This window comes from Dysidea avara, chromosome 2 (genome assembly GCF_963678975.1).
Source record: "Dysidea avara chromosome 2, odDysAvar1.4, whole genome shotgun sequence".
Lineage (NCBI taxonomy): Eukaryota > Metazoa > Porifera > Demospongiae > Dictyoceratida > Dysideidae > Dysidea > Dysidea avara.
Genome location: NC_089273.1, coordinates 48,006,905 through 48,026,230, shown reverse-complemented (window position 1 = coordinate 48,026,230; position 19,326 = coordinate 48,006,905). Strand labels below are relative to the sequence as shown.

The 19,326-nt window shown below is 39.9% G+C and overlaps 2 protein-coding genes and 1 long non-coding RNA gene across 5 annotated transcripts in view; 1 reads left to right on the top strand and 2 right to left on the bottom strand.

The window, feature by feature from the left end:
* The window catches only part of LOC136247508 (uncharacterized), a 161,725-nt gene that overhangs the window by 27,102 nt on the left and 115,297 nt on the right, over positions 1 to 19,326 (top strand). For all 3 annotated transcript variants that reach the window (XM_066039231.1, XM_066039230.1, XM_066039232.1), the window contains exons 2-3: positions 5,786 to 5,857; positions 8,119 to 8,144. In XM_066039231.1, coding sequence (XP_065895303.1) covers positions 5,786 to 5,857; positions 8,119 to 8,144 — 98 coding nt within the window. The remainder of the gene's footprint in view (positions 1 to 5,785; positions 5,858 to 8,118; positions 8,145 to 19,326) is intronic.
* LOC136247509 (uncharacterized) lies at positions 10,291 to 10,958 on the bottom strand. The gene is made up of 3 exons (XR_010697619.1): positions 10,856 to 10,958; positions 10,745 to 10,807; positions 10,291 to 10,688 (listed from the first exon to the last, which is right to left on the bottom strand). It is a non-coding gene; the product is annotated as an uncharacterized lncRNA (long non-coding RNA).
* On the bottom strand, positions 10,970 to 13,085 carry LOC136246331 (uncharacterized). The gene is made up of 11 exons (XM_066037726.1): positions 12,786 to 13,085; positions 12,662 to 12,737; positions 12,495 to 12,609; positions 12,344 to 12,444; positions 12,107 to 12,292; positions 11,987 to 12,054; positions 11,784 to 11,937; positions 11,666 to 11,736; positions 11,502 to 11,606; positions 11,060 to 11,401; positions 10,970 to 11,016 (listed from the first exon to the last, which is right to left on the bottom strand). The coding sequence occupies exons 1-11, from the start codon at positions 12,949 to 12,951 to the stop codon at positions 10,970 to 10,972; spliced, it is 1,431 nt and encodes a 476-aa protein (XP_065893798.1). The 5' UTR covers positions 12,952 to 13,085.

Sequence of the window (19,326 nt, the reverse complement as noted above, 5' to 3'; positions counted from 1 at the left end):
AAGTGTTCAGGATGTTGCTGAAACGCTGGTGGATCAGGGTGCTGCCATCCTTGGGGGCTGTTAGGATGATCAGGTCTTGTTGCAAGGTAAGGTAGTATGGCTTTAATGGGACAGAGTGTTGCATCTGTAGTACCAAGATAAATGTTGACCCCCTTTCGGAAGGGGTCTGTTTTTGACTATTTATTTTTACACAGAGGAGCTGTGGGTCATCACAATTGTCTACTGAGATGTCCTTGGTGGAGAGGTGACATGTGCTATCATAGCTAGCATCAGTGAATTCGCTTACTCTGAGGAAGCCAAAGAATGCCAGGCAGCAGTCTGCCCATACCAGGATGTTATCATACCAATATGGTTCTTGTATTAATAAGTCATTGATAGTTGTATTATCTCCAAGGTGATGGGTAGATGGATTCTTTGAGGACAGGGCCACCCAGAGAAATTAAGGGGCCAAAGGCAAATTAAAGAGTTAAAGTGGGGCCTCAGAGGCAAGGAGGTTTCCATTCTGAATCACAACTTCCTCCAAGCTGTAAGTTTAAGACCAAAAAAAAAAAGGTCATCACCTGCTGACAATGACAATAGCTACCCCTCTCACCAACCATATCTCCTAATCTGTAAACTTGCTACACTGCTCCACTGAAGAATACTGTGACTGCTCTATTAGAGTATTTAGATCTGACAGCTCTATTAGAGTATATCAATCTTTAAACAGGTATTCAAGGGGCCCTTCATGGGGCCTCCTGGGGCCCCTATCAAGACAAAATGCCCCAGTTCCCCCCCCCCCCCCCCTGTGGGTGGCCCTGTTTGAGGGTGGAAGGTAGCTTGGCTCCTCTGAATACCTTTCAGTGTCAGTTGAAGCCAAGGAGTAAGTTAAGTATTAAATTCTTCATGTAGTCCTGCTGTCACATGCATGTGCCGGATGGCAGAGATATATACTTTGATGGTGGTGTGGGAAATATTGGAAGATGCCAGGTATGTGGCAAATAGTAGAAGTGACTTTTCAGAGGCTGGGATTGGAGCAGCATTGATGGCCTGGCAAAAGTTTGCAAATCTTTGCTGACCAGCTGTAGGTGGTTCTGGTGTTGAGGGCTAGGCCACTAGTAAGAAATTCTGCTGCCTTTTGTTCAAGGTCAGTGACGTCCAGCTGCTTCTGTGACCTTGGTCCATGCCATCCTGAGGGAGACCCTGTGTGTGACGGATATGTAATGGTACTTTTTTTTTGTATTGAGGTATATATTACATGTGTACTGTTTATTGGTTGTTTAGCATAGTAATATACATTAACTGCATGAGATGAAGTACTTAACATAAATTACTTTGTCAAATGTACAAGAGTGTAACATTATTGAGTGTCTGGTTTGGTTTGAATAGATGAATAGTGTTTTTGAACATCTGAGTAGGTCCTCCTGAAGAGTCTTATGAAACTCCTGGACGTCCAGTCCAACCTTGATGGAGACACAAGGCACAGGATAGATGGTGTCAGCGGTGTTGGTATGGCTGGCATGTGTGGATGGGCTTTTAAGAATTTTGAAGCCTGGTTTCTTGACAGCATGTCAGCATCATTATTGGCTATTCCTGCTATGTGGGTTGCCGTGATGTGAATATCGAACACTGCTGTGAAGAACCACAAACACCTGATGAGGTGCATCACCATTTATCCTTTGATGAGCCTTTATTAATAGCCGCCACCAGCCCTTGGTTGTCACAGTGAAACTCAGTGTTTTTGTGTTGAAGTAGTGGTCTCCAAATTGAACAGCTAACCATTATAGGCACCAGTTCCTTTGCCAAGATGGTAATAGTGGACCATTCTGATGACCAAGGTAGTTGAAACCAATGGCTGGGAAAAACAGCTTTGAAGCTCCATGAGCCAGATGCGTCAGTAAAAATATGATTCTGAAAGGTGGGATTGGCTGGATGGAGGAAGCTGACACCATTCCAGCTGTTAATGAAGGTGTTCCACCAGTGGAGGTCCGACCGGAAGTTCCTGTTCAGGTGAGCGAAATGCTGCATATTCTTTATTTTTGCAGCAGTACTGTACATTCTAGCCACAAATTTGCGGCCTGGTCTTACTACTTTGCTGGCATGTTGGAGTAACTCAACTAATGAAAGTATCTCCCTCTTTGTTGCCTTCTTTCGGTGTAACTATGTAGAGAGTTGGCACTTTATGTACATCAATTTGTCATCAGGCAGTCTTGTTTGCATCTTCTGCGTGTCAAGATCAATGCAAAGGAAGGTGAGGCAATGAGATGGTCCTTCCAGTTTTTCCATGGCCAAGGGGATTCCCAGGTACTCGGCTATGTCCATCATTTTGTTCAAGTTGTTGAAGCATGTGGGGTCACCAGCTGGTCCCATCATGAGGAAGTCATCCAAATAGTGAATGGTGGGAGATGCTCCCTGCTGATCCAGTAACCATGAATATAGGTCAGCCAGAATGTTGAACAGCTTGGGAGCTGACCTGAGGCCAAATGGGAGGCAGGTGTCAATGTAAATTCCCCCATTCTACTCCATTGCTAGCAGGTGGCGGTAAGCTGGGAGCACTGGCAGTAAACGGAAAGCGCTCTTGATATCCATCTTGGCTAGCAGAGCCCCAGAACCCAACCTAGTTATGTGGTCAATTGCTGTATCCACTGAGATGTAGGTGAAACTGCACAACTCCTTAGGGATTCAAGTATTGATGCTGAACTTTGGTAGATGTGATAGATCAACGATCAGCTTCCATTTGTTTGGTGTGTGGTTCTTTGGGATGACGCCGAAGCGGCTGACATGTGCAGCCGGGATGTCTTTCTTGTGGAAGGGGCCAACAACGTGATGTTCAGTGATCTCTGCTTTGAGGTAATCGTCCACCACTTGGGGGTGTTGGAGAGCTCCAGTTAGGTTCTTACGAGCTGATGGGAGCTGAGATAAGGGTTTGTTGAAGCCAACTCTGAAACCGTTTATAAGACCAGTGATAAAAAGGTTTACCAGGGCCTAGTCAGGGTATGTGCTCAACAATCCATGCCATTTGTAGAGGTGTAAAGGAGTTGTGATAGCTGTTGCATCAGAAGGAACCAAAACTTGGTATGAAGCATCTGCCATGTAGGATGTCCATTCTGATGTCCAGGTGGAGTAAGTGTGAAACAGGAGGTGTGGTCCATTATCAGTTAGTGGAGCTGCAATTAAAGAAAATAAGTTGTATCACCCTTATTAGTCTCAATGTATATATGTGTTTTCAATTTTTATTTATTTATTTTTTTATATAAGTGATTGATCATAGGTGTTTAATGTGTACAAACCTGAAGCTGCACTGTGAGCTACTATAGTGTGTGCAAGGTTTTATTTATTTATTTATTTTTTTTTGCTAAGTGCAACAAGTTCTCTTTTCTTTGAGGACATGTATAGCCCAAGCTATCGTCTTGATTGCTTTGGTGACTTCCTTTCTTTGTTGGGACAACGGATGGCCTTATGGCGGTTGTCAGTGATGGCAGGGATGTTGATGCAACGATAGCAAACATGCTCATAACGGCAGTTATGGTGGGGGCATCCTTTGGAGGGGTATTCGTTCCATTCCAGGCATATAGGTACTTTCTTGGTTGAAGAGGCAGATGAATGTGACCTCAGACTGGATGATCTGGTGCCACTGTTAGAGTGTGACAAATTCCATAGGGTACCTTCCATGATGTCCCATTGTATTGTTGAGGTTGTTGAAGCCTTTTGCCTAAATTGGCAGTCGTATGAAGCCCAGTCAAGGTCCTCAAAACCCATTTGACTATTGATTATTAAATTCAAGTATGCTATGAGGTCTAAAACCCGTTTGGGTTTGGCACAGGATACTACTGCAATGTAAGTGCTAAAGCATTGGATCCAGTGCATGATATGGGTGACATCTTGTTGTTTGCGGCTGGCAGCCTTGGATTGGTCGTCATCTGTGGCATTTGCTGCCCCAAGGTTATCAGAGAGTAGTTCGGCCATATCTATGAAATGGCCATCCTGAATACGGCGGGAACTAGTTTTCCTGAGATGGGTGGCAATCCTCCCCCAATGTACAAAGGTGGTGTAGTGGTGGCTATTGGTACTCTCAACTTTGGGGCAGAGTTGGTTGATTTGTTTAATTGCTTTTGGGCAGTCTCCATTAGTTGGTTGACGTGGCGAAGCTGATCCCCTTTGGAATCTGGTGTATTGCTAAGAAAGAAAGTAGGAGATTGGTGTGTGTCACATATAAATGCTAAGGAATGCGCGTGTGTGTGTGTGTGTGTGTATGTGTGTAGGGGGGGGGGGGGACTTCTTGAATGTGTGTGACATGGTGGTGCCTTACAGTATTGTATTTGGTAGAGGTGTGTCAGTGCCATATTATTAATTAGTGTGTGCAGTGCATGTAGCATACACTATTCCATACCTATCCTGCTGTTCCTTTGTTCCTGCAAGACTAGCTCCTCTTCCACTTCATCCACGGTTGGTATTTCCACTCCATCGTCTGAGTCGGTGTCAAATTTATCGAAGGTGTCCATGACTATCTTCATGATTTTTGGGATGTCTTTCTTTGTTAAACAAGAACGCTTGGTGGCTGTTGATTGTTGGCTGTCTGATTTCCTTGCTTTCTGGAAGCTGTTCCTGCTGGTGAGATGTTAGTGATAGGCAATTGCTGACTGCTGGCAACGGATCTGGCTCTGGAAGTGGCACCACTGCGGGATGAAGTGGGGGGCAGTTTCTTCTTCGAGGTTTTGTTTGTACGGCAGCCCATTCCGAAGGTTAACTTCTTTTGATGACAATGCGTGGCGGTGTGTATTACTACGCATGCATTACTCTTATTGATGCACCTCCGATATTCCTGATAATGTCCCATGTCATTGCCAGGTTTGATCAGAGTTGTAGTGCTGCAAACTTGCTTGAGTGTAACATTAACTATGTTTAACTACTTAAACGTCTCAATTAAAGTTATCATGAGCATACCTATATACTTGTGATTAATGACTCTCAAAAACAGCTTTACTGGCCAATCTAACAAGTATACTCATAACTCGAGAGAGTAGTGTGAGTGGTATGAGGTTATAATTGAGTGTTACATACTTTACAGTTAAGGACAGCCATCATTTATCAAACGGTGTCCGTTTTAGAGGGTTTCTACTGTAGTATGTACACTGTATGTAAATGCCTATGACTTATTACCGTGCTCAGTAGCTTGAATATTAGTCTTGCACTAAGATCACAAACAGTTTGGCTACAATTAGAAGTAATACAATATTTATTATTGCACTAGTGTAAGGTATTAAAACATGGGAATAGAAAATGCTGAAAAAAGTAAAGAAACAAGAGTCAAACAAGCCAGTACAAAGAGATCTTACTGAAATAGGGAGTAAATGTTCACTAGCATATCTGTAGGTGTAGTTGACCTCCCTTCAAGCTTATTTCTCTATCTTTTCAATAATCCCTAATTGAACTTATAATTTCTAATTTTCCTTATATTTGTAACTTGAAGCTTTACCGCACTATGTAAACAAGCACTCATGTTTGCTTTTTGGTACAAAAATGAAACAAACATTTTGTTACCCTCCATGAAGAGATAAATCCAATAGTGTATTAGAGACCTCAATTTGAAACTTACTTTGCTGTTGAATGTAACATGTAAAATGTTACTTTTGTATCGCATACTTTACCTAAATGTATTTTAGCAGCATTTAATGTATCTCAAAAATATAATTACTCACCCTAGCAGAGTTGTTTTGCTCACATATGTAATATTATGCCCTGAAACCTGAATACAACCCATGTATAGGTGAGTAGGGCTTAATGCTTTAATACGACATGGTCACAGGAAATGAAATGAATGATGATGATGATGATGGTAATAGCAATGACAATGAAAACCCTGCACCAAACAGTCAAGGTAAATATTTAGGTTTTTACAATTCTATTCATAGTACTGTTATAACAATTGTGTGTGTCGCTTATGCACGTTTACTGTCAAATGTATGGGTAGATACTAATGTACTTAAACTATAGGCTAGTGAATTAATTAGGATACAACAGTTGTGAAACAAGGTAATACAGGGGTGTATGTGTCCTATTGAACAAAAACCCAACTTTTTGCATAATTTAGTTTTTAGATAAATGTGACCTGCTGAGCAAAAACTGGCTATTTTTGTAAAATTCTACCTTGCTATAAAAATATATTGATTAAGAATATGCATGCTACAAAAAATTATACACATATTTAAATTACTTTGGTATAAAGTTCAAATAAATGAGATCTATACACCACAGGATTTTCTTATTCATTGAGAGTAATAAAATCTTCGTTTCGTGTTCGTACAGCAAACTTTACATAAGTTATGGGCATTTATTTAAGATGAGGAAAAAATAAAGTTTATTGTTATTAAAATGGCCTTCTTCTTTGTCCGCATGGAAATGTACAGGGAACACACTATAACGTACTTAATTCACCAGTTCATGGTGAAGAGACTGAGCCAAACCCCGTCTTCATAACTTGTTTCAGTCATGAGTTATGATCAATTAACCAGTGCCTGTAATTTATTTGCCATATTGTTGCTGTGCGTACAACTTGAGTTTATTCCTGTTCCAACTGTCTAGTGTTGTAACTCTGTGACTATTCATCGCATTTGACTTAAAATTTTGATGTATACTCCTTTGTTACTATAGATAACAGAGAAATGATTTTGAGGAATGTGCAAAATGGCTGGTTTTTGCCACAAGTCCCATTGAAACACATTGGATAAAATACATGATACATCGATATGTATGTTTTAATTACTTCAATAAACAGTGAAAGAATACATGAATTAAATCATGTAATTATACCACTGGATTTGCCTCTTTGAGTCTTTGTGAAGAATAAGAATATGCATCATATTACGATCTCAGCAAAACCCCCGACTCGCCTGCATAAGTATGCATATTGAGAAAAAAAATTTTAAATAGAATTATGCATGTTAAAATGAAAATACACCCATTTTTATTGGGCCAATACTTGGAGAAAGAAGACCCAAATCAATTAAACCTATGCACCATCTTATTTGCTTGTTCAAGGAAAGTTCAAAAATCATTGTTTTGTTTCTGTAGCTCCAATGGTATGAGTGTCACAAGTACGTATTTGTTTATCATGCAATAAACATATGCAAGATTGTCGTCATTTCTTCAACTAAACATTTCCTTCATACCCATATGCGTAAGTGACTACAGGGCTAGCACTATACCTTGGTTGATTTGTTAATCCATGGTGATTATTGGTGAACATTTTAAACCAAAATTGCAATGTTGTGGACTAATGTAAATGAAGTTAAGGCCGTGAATGTGGCTAATTTTCAGTATAGTTGCTCTACAAATTGATTGTCTTGCTCTTCCTAAACTACTCACCACAGAACAGAAAGCTAAAAGTTTGGTGATCTATTCCTGGGACACTGCGGACAATGCTGAGAAGAAAACTGGAAGTTGTGCAAACAAGCTTTAGCTAAGACGGTCAAATAACTTTTTTCATTTTTGTATGATGAAGCAAAAGTGAATTATGTGTGTTTGTTCACATTGCAGTAAAATATAACCTTATCATAATCAATTTTAAGCTTGAACAGCCTTCTTGCTTAAAAGCATGAGTGTCCATAGGCCAAAAGCTGTACCTAGATGAATGTCCCAATTGACAATGTACAGAATGATGCTAGTGCCAAACTCCATAGCCTGTTGCACTTCTGGCTTGCCTGTAATGTATTTTCTGTGTAGATACTGTACAAACCGATTATTTTGCTCTTCTTGTTGCCTATCGCTATAACCCCAAAATTACTCACCAGGTAAACTGAAACCTAAACAGCCCATTATTTTTTCAGTCTATACAACATAGAAGTCATAAAATTATATCCAAGAAAAATGCAAAAAGTTGCTCAGCGGGTCACACACAGAGGTATAATACAGGAATTTTGATGATGCTGGTATCATTTCACATGCACTACCCACCCCTATTTCAAACAGTGGCTGATAAACGCAAGGCTATGGGCACGACCTCTCCTTCCTCTATGTTTGCTGCATATGGTCATAAATACTTAATTTGGGATGAAATTGAATATATTTAAGCTTAACAGCATGTTTAATATGTATATTTTAGCATGTGCAGTAACTATATACTTCTGGTTGACTTTTTAGGTTCTACTCAAAGTGATGGAATCAAGGTGTGTCAAACATTATGGATGTCAACTTAAATTATTCATGCACAAAATTGTACTTTATCAATGATGTTTCAGCCTATTATACGTATGTGATCAGCTGAGCAAAAGCCAACCGTTCCATTATTGCATCTCTGTTATCTATTGTAGCAAAGGAGTTGACAGGCATAGATTCAGCCTTTTATGATGAATGGTTTTGGAGTTATAGTCTTAGACAGTTGGAACAGTGATATATAAACTCGATTTGTACAGCAATAAGACTATAGCAAATAAATTACAGGCACTTAACCCATTAACCGCTGTAGCCACCATATTAATTATTATGATGATATCGAAGTATAAATCATGCTGGAAATATAATCTTGTTTCACTTTAATGGTGAGATGCATTAGTACTAAAACAAACATGCCCATAGGGTCCGTTTATGGGATAACTGGATCCTTCCCAGACAAGTGTATAATTGTTATGTAATTATGGAAAAGTTTTTGTTGATAAAACAGGTGATGTAAATTGTTCTTTGAGCTGAAATCTATACATTGATGGAGATGGGGAGAGTTAACCCACACTTTTTATCCCAGATGTGGCATGGTACATGCAAGTAGATATACGCATGCACAATGCCAGAAATGGACTAATCGGGAAGAAATCAGCTGTGAAATGGATAGCACAGTAGGTAAACTATATAGAATAGTTCTATGGGGTGTAAGGCTCCTTTGTGAACAGTTTGTTGGAGTTCTGTTGTTTGTTCGAGCTGGTTTTTATCGAAGTCTACACTTTGCTGAGTAATAACTTTGTTGCATTTAGTAGTATGTAAACAAAATTAACACAGTCGAGTTCCTTATTGTTGCAGTATTGACAAGCAACTTTAATGACTGATTAAAAGTTGGCTAAAAATTGTCCAACATATGCTCCTTTTATAGTACAATAATCCAGAAGGCTGGAGATACATAGTTCCTGAATAAGTGCTGTTAACAATTGTAATAAATTAGTGATTAATAATTATACACCGTAATTACTGTAATTGGTTGAATAAAATTAATGTCAAAGTCAATTTATGTCTTCAGCACTCCCACTTAAATTGACTATCGGTTTTAGTCCCATTTCTAATTGAAGAGTTGTCAATTCGATTACAGATGAGAGTTTTGTTAAACCATCTGCCACCATTTCTTCTATTGGACAATGTGTTAATTCAGTACATCCATTACTCAGTTCTTCTCTTACAAAATGAAATTTAACATCAATATGCTTAGTTCTAGCATGGGATAGATTACATTGTCTATAACCATACCTGAGAAGGTTATTATGTCTTTCCTTTGTTTTATCATCGATTAATGAAGAAACAATGTCTTTTGAGATTCCAGGAAGTGGTCAGCCAACTGGCAACACAGGGAATCACAATACTTCCCAGAAGACACAACCATTAATTACACCAGATACATTCAACGGCAAGGCGTCCACAAACTATGATGAGTGGATTGGACACTTTGAGAGTGTAGTTAATGTAAATGGCTAGGTTAATGTCATGCGTATTGGAGGTGAGAATGATGGATAAACCTAGAACGCAAGGGACCGACTCAGCCAAGAAGCAATAGCTCAGCTAAATCTGAAGAGATTCGAGCCAGACAGTCGACCGGATTATGCAGTTGAATTCGAAACTAGGAGGCATCAAAAAGGAGCATCATGGGTGGAACTGGCCAACAAGTTAAGATGGCTTGCTGATAAGTTATTTTCCAATTTGGAAGAGCAAACCAAAGAACAGTTGTTCTTAGACATATACTTTTCCTTACTAGACAAGCCAGAGTTAGCTTTAGCAGTTCAACAAAAGTGTCCTAAGACAATGTATGACTCTGTTGCGGTTACCCTATAGTACGTTCGCGTTGAGCTGAACCCTCAAAAACGATTAATAACTTACGATTGCTACATCGCACGGGCCTCCTGTATTGCTCGATACGTAGCGCTTCTCAATCCGCTAAAAATATATTAAAAGCGCTTCATTCGAATGTAAGACACTCTAGTTATGACACTGCAAAGTTTCTCCATACATTTTCAATGGGGAAGCCTCTAAAGCGCGGCCCTTTGATATTCATGTTGACACATGTTTGTGGCGAAGCCAGACGTCACACTCCCACCCTCAACACGCATGATATCACCATCTGTTATGTAAGAGGCTGTAATACACTTTTGTAAGAAAAAATAAACAGTTTTTGTGTGTGTAAAACAGAGTTGCGTGAGTAGAAGAGCTGGGGCCACTGTTGCATTGTATTTAGAAGGTAAGTGGCCCACTTATCTTCAGGGGAAAAACCTCTTTCAGCCATTAAGAGTAAAAACCCAAATTATAACAGCTCAAGTACTTTTATCCAGCATAGGTGTACCTGCAAGTGAGGCATACAACATGTTTTTAACTTCACATTTACCACACAGCTGCTTATTCTCTCCTATTCCCATCTAGTCAATTTGTCATTTTAATCCTTTTCCCATCACTTTGTGCACATGCCATACAAGCCGTTTCAAATCAGCACCTGGTTCTCAAAGTCACATTCCCACAGAGCTCTACAGAAAGTTTCACTAAATGAAATACTGTTTATATGCATTTGGACCTATAATACCTTTAGTGACTTTTAAACACTCCTGCACTGATCAATATACACAATGTCTGGTATGTTCACCTTCTGTAAGCATAATAAAGTAACAATAACTTTGAAAGTGCATGCACTTACACTTCATCTGTTGTTTTTTTTCATGTACTTTGCAGAGTTCAATCCCAGCCATCCGATGACTCCTGGAGAACAACATACAAGTTGTAACACTAGTATTGTAAATATCAAACAATCTTATTTCAGATGAAGTAGGCTCAGAAGAAGACTCGGACTCACTGTTGCTGGTGGTGGAGGAGTCATTAATACCACCATCACCACCATCACCATCTTCACTATCGCTACTATCACTGCTGACGTGAATGAGGAATCGTTCTAGAAGTTCCTCATGAAGTCCATCCTGTTCCCAGTAATGATCTTCGACTTCTTCTTGAACGTGCTTTATCAAAGATTGCCACCTCTCAGATGTAACAGCCTCAAATCCTTGATAAACCAGTTCCTTAACTTCAGTCAAAGTAAATCTAAATAGATGCCAAACTATAACAATGTCCATAACAATGTTGATATACCTCTTGTTGTTCCGCTTTACGTGTCCCTTCACTTGACTCCAGGCCATCTCAATAGGATTCAGTTCACAGTGTGCAACTGGTAGTCTGACTACTTCATGGCCTATTATTATGTTAGCCGAAAGAACTGGGATCACAACAGTATACCAGAAAAAAGCCATACCAGAAAAATGTCAGAGCCACAATGTATACACTTAACATACCTTTACTTCCAGCTATCTCATCTATAGCATATCTTGCAGGAGTTTTTGCTCGTTTGATGATTTCCCACAGATCTCTTTTCAGTGAACTTTCTGGATATGCTATACCTGTGAATCATCATACAGTCACATACTGAAACAGTGACAGTATATACACACTGCCTTACGTTTCTTATTTAACCACTCTTTCAGCTGTGCTTTTCGCCACTTTTGCTTTGGTTGCTCCTCCAAGTGGCGACTGCAGTTAACACAGTAATGTTTACAGTTGACAAATCTAATACCTACCTATGGTAACTGGCATTGTCCATTACAATCAGACAATTGGCTGGTAATGCTGGAAGTAACTTTTCTTTAAAACACCTTTCAAAATTCTCTGCATTCATTTCTTGATGGTAATCAGCTGCAGATCCTTTCTTGGCTTTAAAAACCCAATCACAACCTGAAAGAACAACTGTCTTTACTGGATACTTCACATCATAGAAAATTACCGGGAACCCATCCATCTTTGCCTCCAGCATGTAAGATAATAAGGCGCTCTCCTTTACCTGATGGCTTGCTATGTATAAATTAGGTTAAACAAGCATACTTTTGAAAGCTATTTTACCAACCTGACTCCTCCTATAGTCCCCCCAGTAGTCTTATCAGCCTCTACCCAGGCTCTGGACTTTCCATCATGCGCATTGGCCCAAGTCTCATCCAAGTACACCACTGGTTTCCCTTCAGTTCTGTTGCGCCTCATTCGTCTCAAATATTTATGATGCTGATGGACTATACGGGGCAGCTCATAGTATATCCTGCATGTATGTGTAGTAAAATTAAAACACACAAACTGGTACAATACTAACCTCTTGTCATTAATCGTTCTATGCTTGAATCCCATATCCTTCAATACCCTTCTAAGTGATGTTCTTCCCCCGGAGAAAACACCATCATTCCGGAGTTTTGACTGTAGACGGAGTAACAAAACCAAAGGCTCGAGCGTTCAAATTCACCCACCAAAATCTTCGACAGTGATAGATTTTCTTTCTTGTTGTATAACGAATGTATTTTCCGTCTGATTGCATCCCGGTCGAAACTGTCTGCATCGACACGGATTCGTGAACATTTGTACCTGCAGTGACGATTAGATGAATAGAGTAGCCTCCTGCAAACTACTATTGTACCTTTTTCTTGGCGTAGAAAACCCGCCTTTCTTGCGGTACTCCATCCTCACTCTTACAATAGATGACTCTGAAATCCCTACGTGGCGAAATCAATACCAAACCTAGCTGCAAAGATATTTAATACCAGTGGCCTTAGAGATTCTCTGCTTCACATTGATGGAAACTTTAGACTTGTTCGCTTCTTGCTCGAAGTAGGTCCATAGCTTCATGAGTAGAAACTTTGTTTGGCTGTTTAACCTCTTTCCAAGAGGGTTTCGCTCCGCACTCACTAACGCTGCACTGGACGCCATATTTTCGACAATTAAGTGTGCGCCCGTAACATGAGCTTACGAATAAATGCGTCATGAACATCATGTTTAAAGCCTTTGATCTTGTATGGCTTCTTAATCACCAACCCAGGGTTCAGCTCAACGCGAACGTACTATAGAAGTTGAGTCCTACTTGATGGTATGCCACACCTTGAATCAACAGCAAGTTTCCAAATTAGACCCGCTACTTCAAACAGAAAGCATTCTCAGCCTTCCTCCTGCATCAGTTGCAGTAATTCACATGCAGCATGGCAAGACTTGTTCGCAGAGCTTGCATGGTTTCACAGAGTAGTTGTTTAAAGTCTTTAACAAACCACTTGACAAATCACAAAGTACAAGGCAGTAATTTATAACAACTTGAACTACAAGAACTACTTATATACAATAGCTTACAATTCTAGAACATTCTACAAGTTAACAGTAAGTTCTATCTAATCCAAAACAGCCAAGCTGTAAAAAAAGAGTGCGGCCCTGAGAAAGGCTATGGTGAAAAAAGATGTGAAATCCAAGGTGGCGGCCAAGAAATGGCTGTGATGGTAGGTTAATGGTAAAAATTTTAATAACGACAATTCAGGTGAATTTTATGCCAAGACCAAGCGGCACCAAATTCACTGAATTGTTGTTATTAAAATTTTTACCATTAACCTACCATCACAGCCATTTCTTGGCCGCCACCTTGGATTTCACATCTTTTTTCACCATAGTCTTTCTCAGGGCCGCACTCTTTTTTTACAGCTTGGCTGTTTTGGATTAGATTTCACTTCTTTTTGTATTTATATACCCCAAAGCCGGCCTATGGCCGGCTTTAGGGCTTTTTAACCTGTCATTTTTTTCTTTACTACAGGAAGAAGAAAAGATGAAGCAGGGTGATTTCTTTGTAGCTGACCTCTCTGCAAGGTGATCCTTCTAGCTGATCTCTCTACCGGATGACTTGTTTGTAGCTGAACTCTCTACAGGGTGATTTATTTGTAGCTGAACTCTCTACAAGGTAACTTCTTCTAGCTGAACTTTCCACAGGGTGATTTGTTTGTAGCTGAATTCGCTACAGGGCGATTTGTTTGCAGCTAAACTGCTGAACTCTCTACAATGTAACTTCTTCTAGCTGAATTCTCTACGGGTGACTTGTTTCTAGCTGATCTCTCTACAGGGTGACTTGTTTCTAGCTGAACACTCTACAGGGTGATTTGTTTGTAGCTGAACTCTCTACAAGGTAACTTATTCTAGCTGATCTTTCTACAGGGTAATTTGTTTGTAGCTGAATTCTCTACAGGGCGATTTATTTGCAGCTGAACTTTCTACATGGTAACTTCTTCTAGCTCATCTTTCTACAGGGTGATTTGTTTGTAGTTGAATTCTGTACAGGGTGATTTGTTTGTAGCTGAACTCTCTACAATGTAAATTCTTCTAGCTGAACTCTCTACAGGATGACTTGTTTCTAGCTGATCTCTCTACATGGTGACTTGTTTGTAGCTGAACTCTCTACAGGGTGATTTGTTTGTAGCTGAACTCTCTACAAGGTAACTTCTTCTAGCTGATCTTTCTACAGGGTGATTTGTTTGTAGTTGAATTCTCTACAAGGTACCTTCTTCTAGTTGGTCTTTCTGCAGGGTGATTTGTTTGTAGCTGAACTCTCTACAATGTAACTTCTTCTAGCTGAACTCTCTACAGGATGACTTGTTTGTAGCTGAACTCTCTACAATGTAACTTCTTCTAGCTGAACTCTCTACAGGATGACTTGTTTGTAGCTGAACTCTCTACAAGGTACCTTCTTCTAGTTGATCTTTCTGCAGGGTGATTTGTTGTAGCTGAATTCTCTACAGGGCGATTTGTTTGCAGCTGAACTCTCTACATGGTAGTTTCTTTGTAGCCGAACTCTCTACAGTGTAACTTCTTCTAGCTGAACTCTCTACGGGTGGCTTGTTTCTAGCTGATCTCTCTACAGGGTGACTTGTTTCTAGCTGAACTCTCTACAGGGTGATTTGTTTGTAGCTGAACTCTCTACAAGGTAACTTCTTCTAGCTAATCTTTCTACAGGGTAATTTGTTTGTAGCTGAATTCTCTACAGGGCGATTTGTTTGCAGCTTAACTCTCTACATGGTAGTTTCTTTGTAGCTGAACTCTCTATAATGTAACTTCTAGCTGAACTCTCTACATGGTGACTTGTTTGTAGCTGAACTCTCTACAGGGTGATTTGTTTGTAGCTGAACTCTCTACAAGATAACTTCTTCTAGCTGATCTTTCTATAGGATAATTTGTTTGTAGCTGAATTCTCTACAGGGCGATTTGTTTGCAACTGAACTCTCTACATGGTAGTTTCTTTGTAGCTGAACTCTTTACAATGTAACTTCTTCTAGCTGAACTCTCTACAGGGTGACTTGTTTCTAGCTGATCTCTTTACAGGGTGATTCGTTTGTAGCTGAACTCTCTACAAGGTAACTTTTTCTAGCTAATCTTTCTACAGGTTAATTTGTTTGTAGCTGAATTCTCTACAGGGCGATTTGTTTGCAGCTGAACTCTCTACAAGGTAGTTTCTTTGTAGCTGAACTCTCTACAATGTAACTTCTAGCTGAACTCTCTACATGGTGACTTGTTTGTAGCTGAACTCTCTACAGGGTGATTTGTTTGTAGCTGAACTCTCTACAAGGTAACTTCTTCTAACTGATCTTTCTACAGGGTAATTTGTTTATAGCTGAATTCTCTACAGGGCGATTTATTTGCAGCTGAACTCTCTACATGGTAGTTTCTTTGTAGCTGAACTCTTTACAATGTAACTTCTTCTAGCTGAACTCTCTACAGGATGACTTGTTTCTAGCTGATCTCTTTACAGGGTGATTCGTTTGTAGCTGAACTCTCTACAAGGTAACTTCTTCTAGCTAATCTTTCTACAAGTTAATTTGTTTGTAGCTGAATTCTCTACAGGTTAATTTGTTTGTAGCTGAATTCTCTACAGGTGATTTGTTTGCAGCTGAACTCTCTACATGGTAGTTTCTTTGTAGCTGAACTCTCTACAATGTAACTTCTTCTAGCTGAACTCTCTACAGGGTGACTTGCTTGTAGCTGAACTCTCTACAGGGTGATTTGTTTGTAGCTGAACTCTCTACAAGATAACTTCTTCTAGCTGATCTTTCTACAGGGTGATTTGTTTGTAGCTGAATTCTCTACAGGGCGATTTGTTTGCAGCTGAACTCCCTACATGGTAGCTTCTTTGTAGCTGAACTCTCTACAATGTAACTTTTTCTAGCTAAACTCTCTACGGGTGGCTTGTTTGTAGCTGAACTCTCTACAGGGTGATTTGTTAGTAGCTGAACTCTCTACAAGGTAACTTCTTCTAGCTGATCTTTCTACAGGGTAATTTGATTGTAGCTGAATTCTCTACAGGGCGATTTATTTGCAGCTGAACTCTCTACATGGTAGCTTCTTTGTAGCTGAACTCTCTACAATGTAACTTCTTCTAGCTGAACTCTCTACAGGGTGTCTTGCTTGTAGCTGAGCTCTCTACAGGGTGATTTGTTTGTAGCTGAACTCTCTACAAGATAACTTCTTCTAGCTGATCTTTCTACAGGGTGATTTGTTTGTAGCTGAATTCTCTACAGGGCGATTTGTTTGCAGCTGAACTCCCTACATGGTAGCTTCTTTGTAGCTGAACTCTCTACAATATAACTTCTTCTAGCTAAACTCTCTACGGGTGGCTTGTTTCTAGTTGATCTCTCTACATGGTGACTTGTTTGTAGCTGAACTCTCTACAAGGTAGCTTCTTCTAGCTGATCTTTCTACAGGGAAATTTGTTTGTAGCTGAATTCTCTACAGGGCAATTTATTTGCAGCTGAACTCTCTACATGGTAGTTTCTTTATAGCTGAACTCTCTACATGGTGACTTGTTTGTAGCTGAACTCTCTACAGGGTGATTTGTTTGTAGCTGAACTCTCTACAAGGTAACTTCTTCTAGCTGATTTTTCTACAGGGTGATTTGTTTGTAGCTGAATTCTCTACAGGGCGATTTGTTTGCAGCTGAACTGTCTACATGGTAGCTTCTTTGTAGCTGAACTCTCTACAATGTAACTCCTTCTAGCTAAACTCTCTACGGGTGGCTTGTTTCTAGCTGATCTCTCTACATGGTGACTTGTTTGTAGCTAAACTCTCTACATGGTAATTTCTTCTAACTGATCTTTCTACAGGGTAATTTGTTTGTAGCTGAATTCTCTACAGGGCGATTTATTTGCAGCTGAACTCTCTACATGGTAGTTCTTTGTAGCTGAACTCTCTACAATGTAACTCCTTCTAGCTAAACTCTTTACGGGTGGCTTGTTTCTAGCTGATCTCTCTACATGGTGACTTGTTTGTAACTGAACTCTCTACAAGGTAACTTCTTCTAGCTGATCTTTCTACAGGTTAATTTGTTTGTAGCTGAACTCTCTACATGGTAGTTTCTTTGTAGCTGAACTCTCTACAATGTAACTTCTAGCTGAACTCTCTACATGGTGACTTGTTTGTAGCTGGACTCTCTACAGGGTGATTTGTTTGGAGCTGAACTCTCTACAAGGTAACTTCTTCTAGCTGATCTTTCTACAGGGTGATTTGTTTGTAGCTGAATTCTTTACAGGTGATTTGTTTGCAGCTGAACTCTTTTACTTGATGGTTTCTTTGTAGTTAAACTCTCTACAAAGTGACTTCTTCTAGCTGATCTATCTACAGGATGACTTGTTTCTAACTGAACTCTCTACAGTGTGATCTGTTCATAGCGGAACTTTCTACTGAGTGATTTGTTTGCAGCTAAACTCTTTGCATGATTGTTTCTTTGTTACTGAACTCTCTACAAGGTAACTTCTTCTAGCTGATCTCTCTACAGGATGACTTGTTTCTAACTGAACTCTATACAGTGTGATCTGGTCATAGCGGAACTTTTTACTGGGTGATTTGTTTGCAGCTAAACTCTTTGCATGATTGTTTCTTTGTAGCTGAACTCTCTACAAGGTAACTTCTTCTATAGCTGATCTCTCTACAGGGCAATTTGTTTGTAGCTGAATTCTCTACAGGGTGATTTATTTGAGCTGAACTCTCTACATGATGGCTTCTTTGTAGCTGAACTCTCTATTAGGTACCTTCTTCTAGCTGATCTGACTATAGGGTGACTTGTTTGTAACTGAATTCCCTACAGAATAACTTAAAATGTAATATAACTGAGTAAATTATAAATGTAGCTGAATGCTTTATTAGGGTGACTGTTCTATTAGAGTATCTCGATCTCGCATTTGCTGCACGTAGTTGCCTTTCGAATCATAACTCAGTGATTTGTAATCCGATTCTTCTGTACTATTGCAAGGACTTTCTATGATGATTATGCCAGCTACATACTGATTTTGAGCTCGTTGCTCTAAGCGGTTTGCCTGGTAGATACGAAAACGTATAGTATTTTTATTCATAAAAATCGATCGCGTAATTTTGACACAGGTTGGGTTTCGTGTCATATCTCCATGGTCTTTATCCCGATTCCTTTCAAACCACAAAAAGGCACTCCTACGATAGTTGCTCCATCTACATATCAATTTTCAACTGATTCCTTCAAGGGGTTTACCCTGCAGGCGTGACAGACCTTCGACCTTTTTTTACGCAAATAATCGGTCATAACTCCGTGAATGTTCATCGGATTCCTGGTACGGAGATCTGTCTTAATGAGCCCTTTAAGTGTGCCAAATTTCAGCCCAATCCGAGCACGCATTCGTGATTTATGGCGAATTTTGCGAAGTGTGCGAAATGAAGAAGATGATGAAGAAGAAGAAAACGAAGAAATTAAAACGAAATTTTGTTCGCTCGTATCTCGGAAATGGCTGGAGCGATTTTCTTCAAATTTGGTATGTAGACTCCCCTAACTGGGCGGCACGTCGGCAGCAAATTTGGTTCCAATCGGATAAGGGATCACAGAGCTACATAGGTGTGAAAATTGCGTTTTCTTTCTACCTGTTGATATACTCACGGTGTGGCGCGCCGACTTCTTGGGCCGCACGACACACTATCGTGTGTCTTGGTACTAGCTAATACATGATGTCCCTATAGTGCATGTGTAGAACAGAAGGTCAAAGTTCAGGTCAGGTCAACCACCTGATTAATTACTTCCTTTAACACTCCCACTTAATTCATCAAGTGGTTGAGGATTAAGTTCCTCTAAACCCATCTTTACTCAGAGCAGGTGTAGACGATGCTTAAGTTCCATCAAGTCTTCACAACCATGTTTGACCTTAAACACTCACTTCCAATGGGCTTTCTACCACTTGGTAGCTCCACAAGGTCCCATGTTTGGTTGTCCATAAGTGACTTGAACTCTGAGTATGCAGCTTCCTTCCACTCTACTGCAAACTCACC

Excerpts from the sequence above, each read along its gene's own strand:
- LOC136246331 (XM_066037726.1), bottom strand. The coding sequence starts at position 12,951 with ATGGCGTCCAGTGCAGCGTTAGTGAGTGCGGAGCGAAACCCTCTTGGA. Across the intron at positions 12,293-12,343 it reads AGAACGATTAATGACAAGAG|GATATACTATGAGCTGCCCC; the intron begins GTTAGTATTGTA and ends ACATACATGCAG. Across the intron at positions 11,737-11,783 it reads GACAATGCCAGTTACCATAG|TCGCCACTTGGAGGAGCAAC; the intron begins GTAGGTATTAGA and ends TGTTAACTGCAG.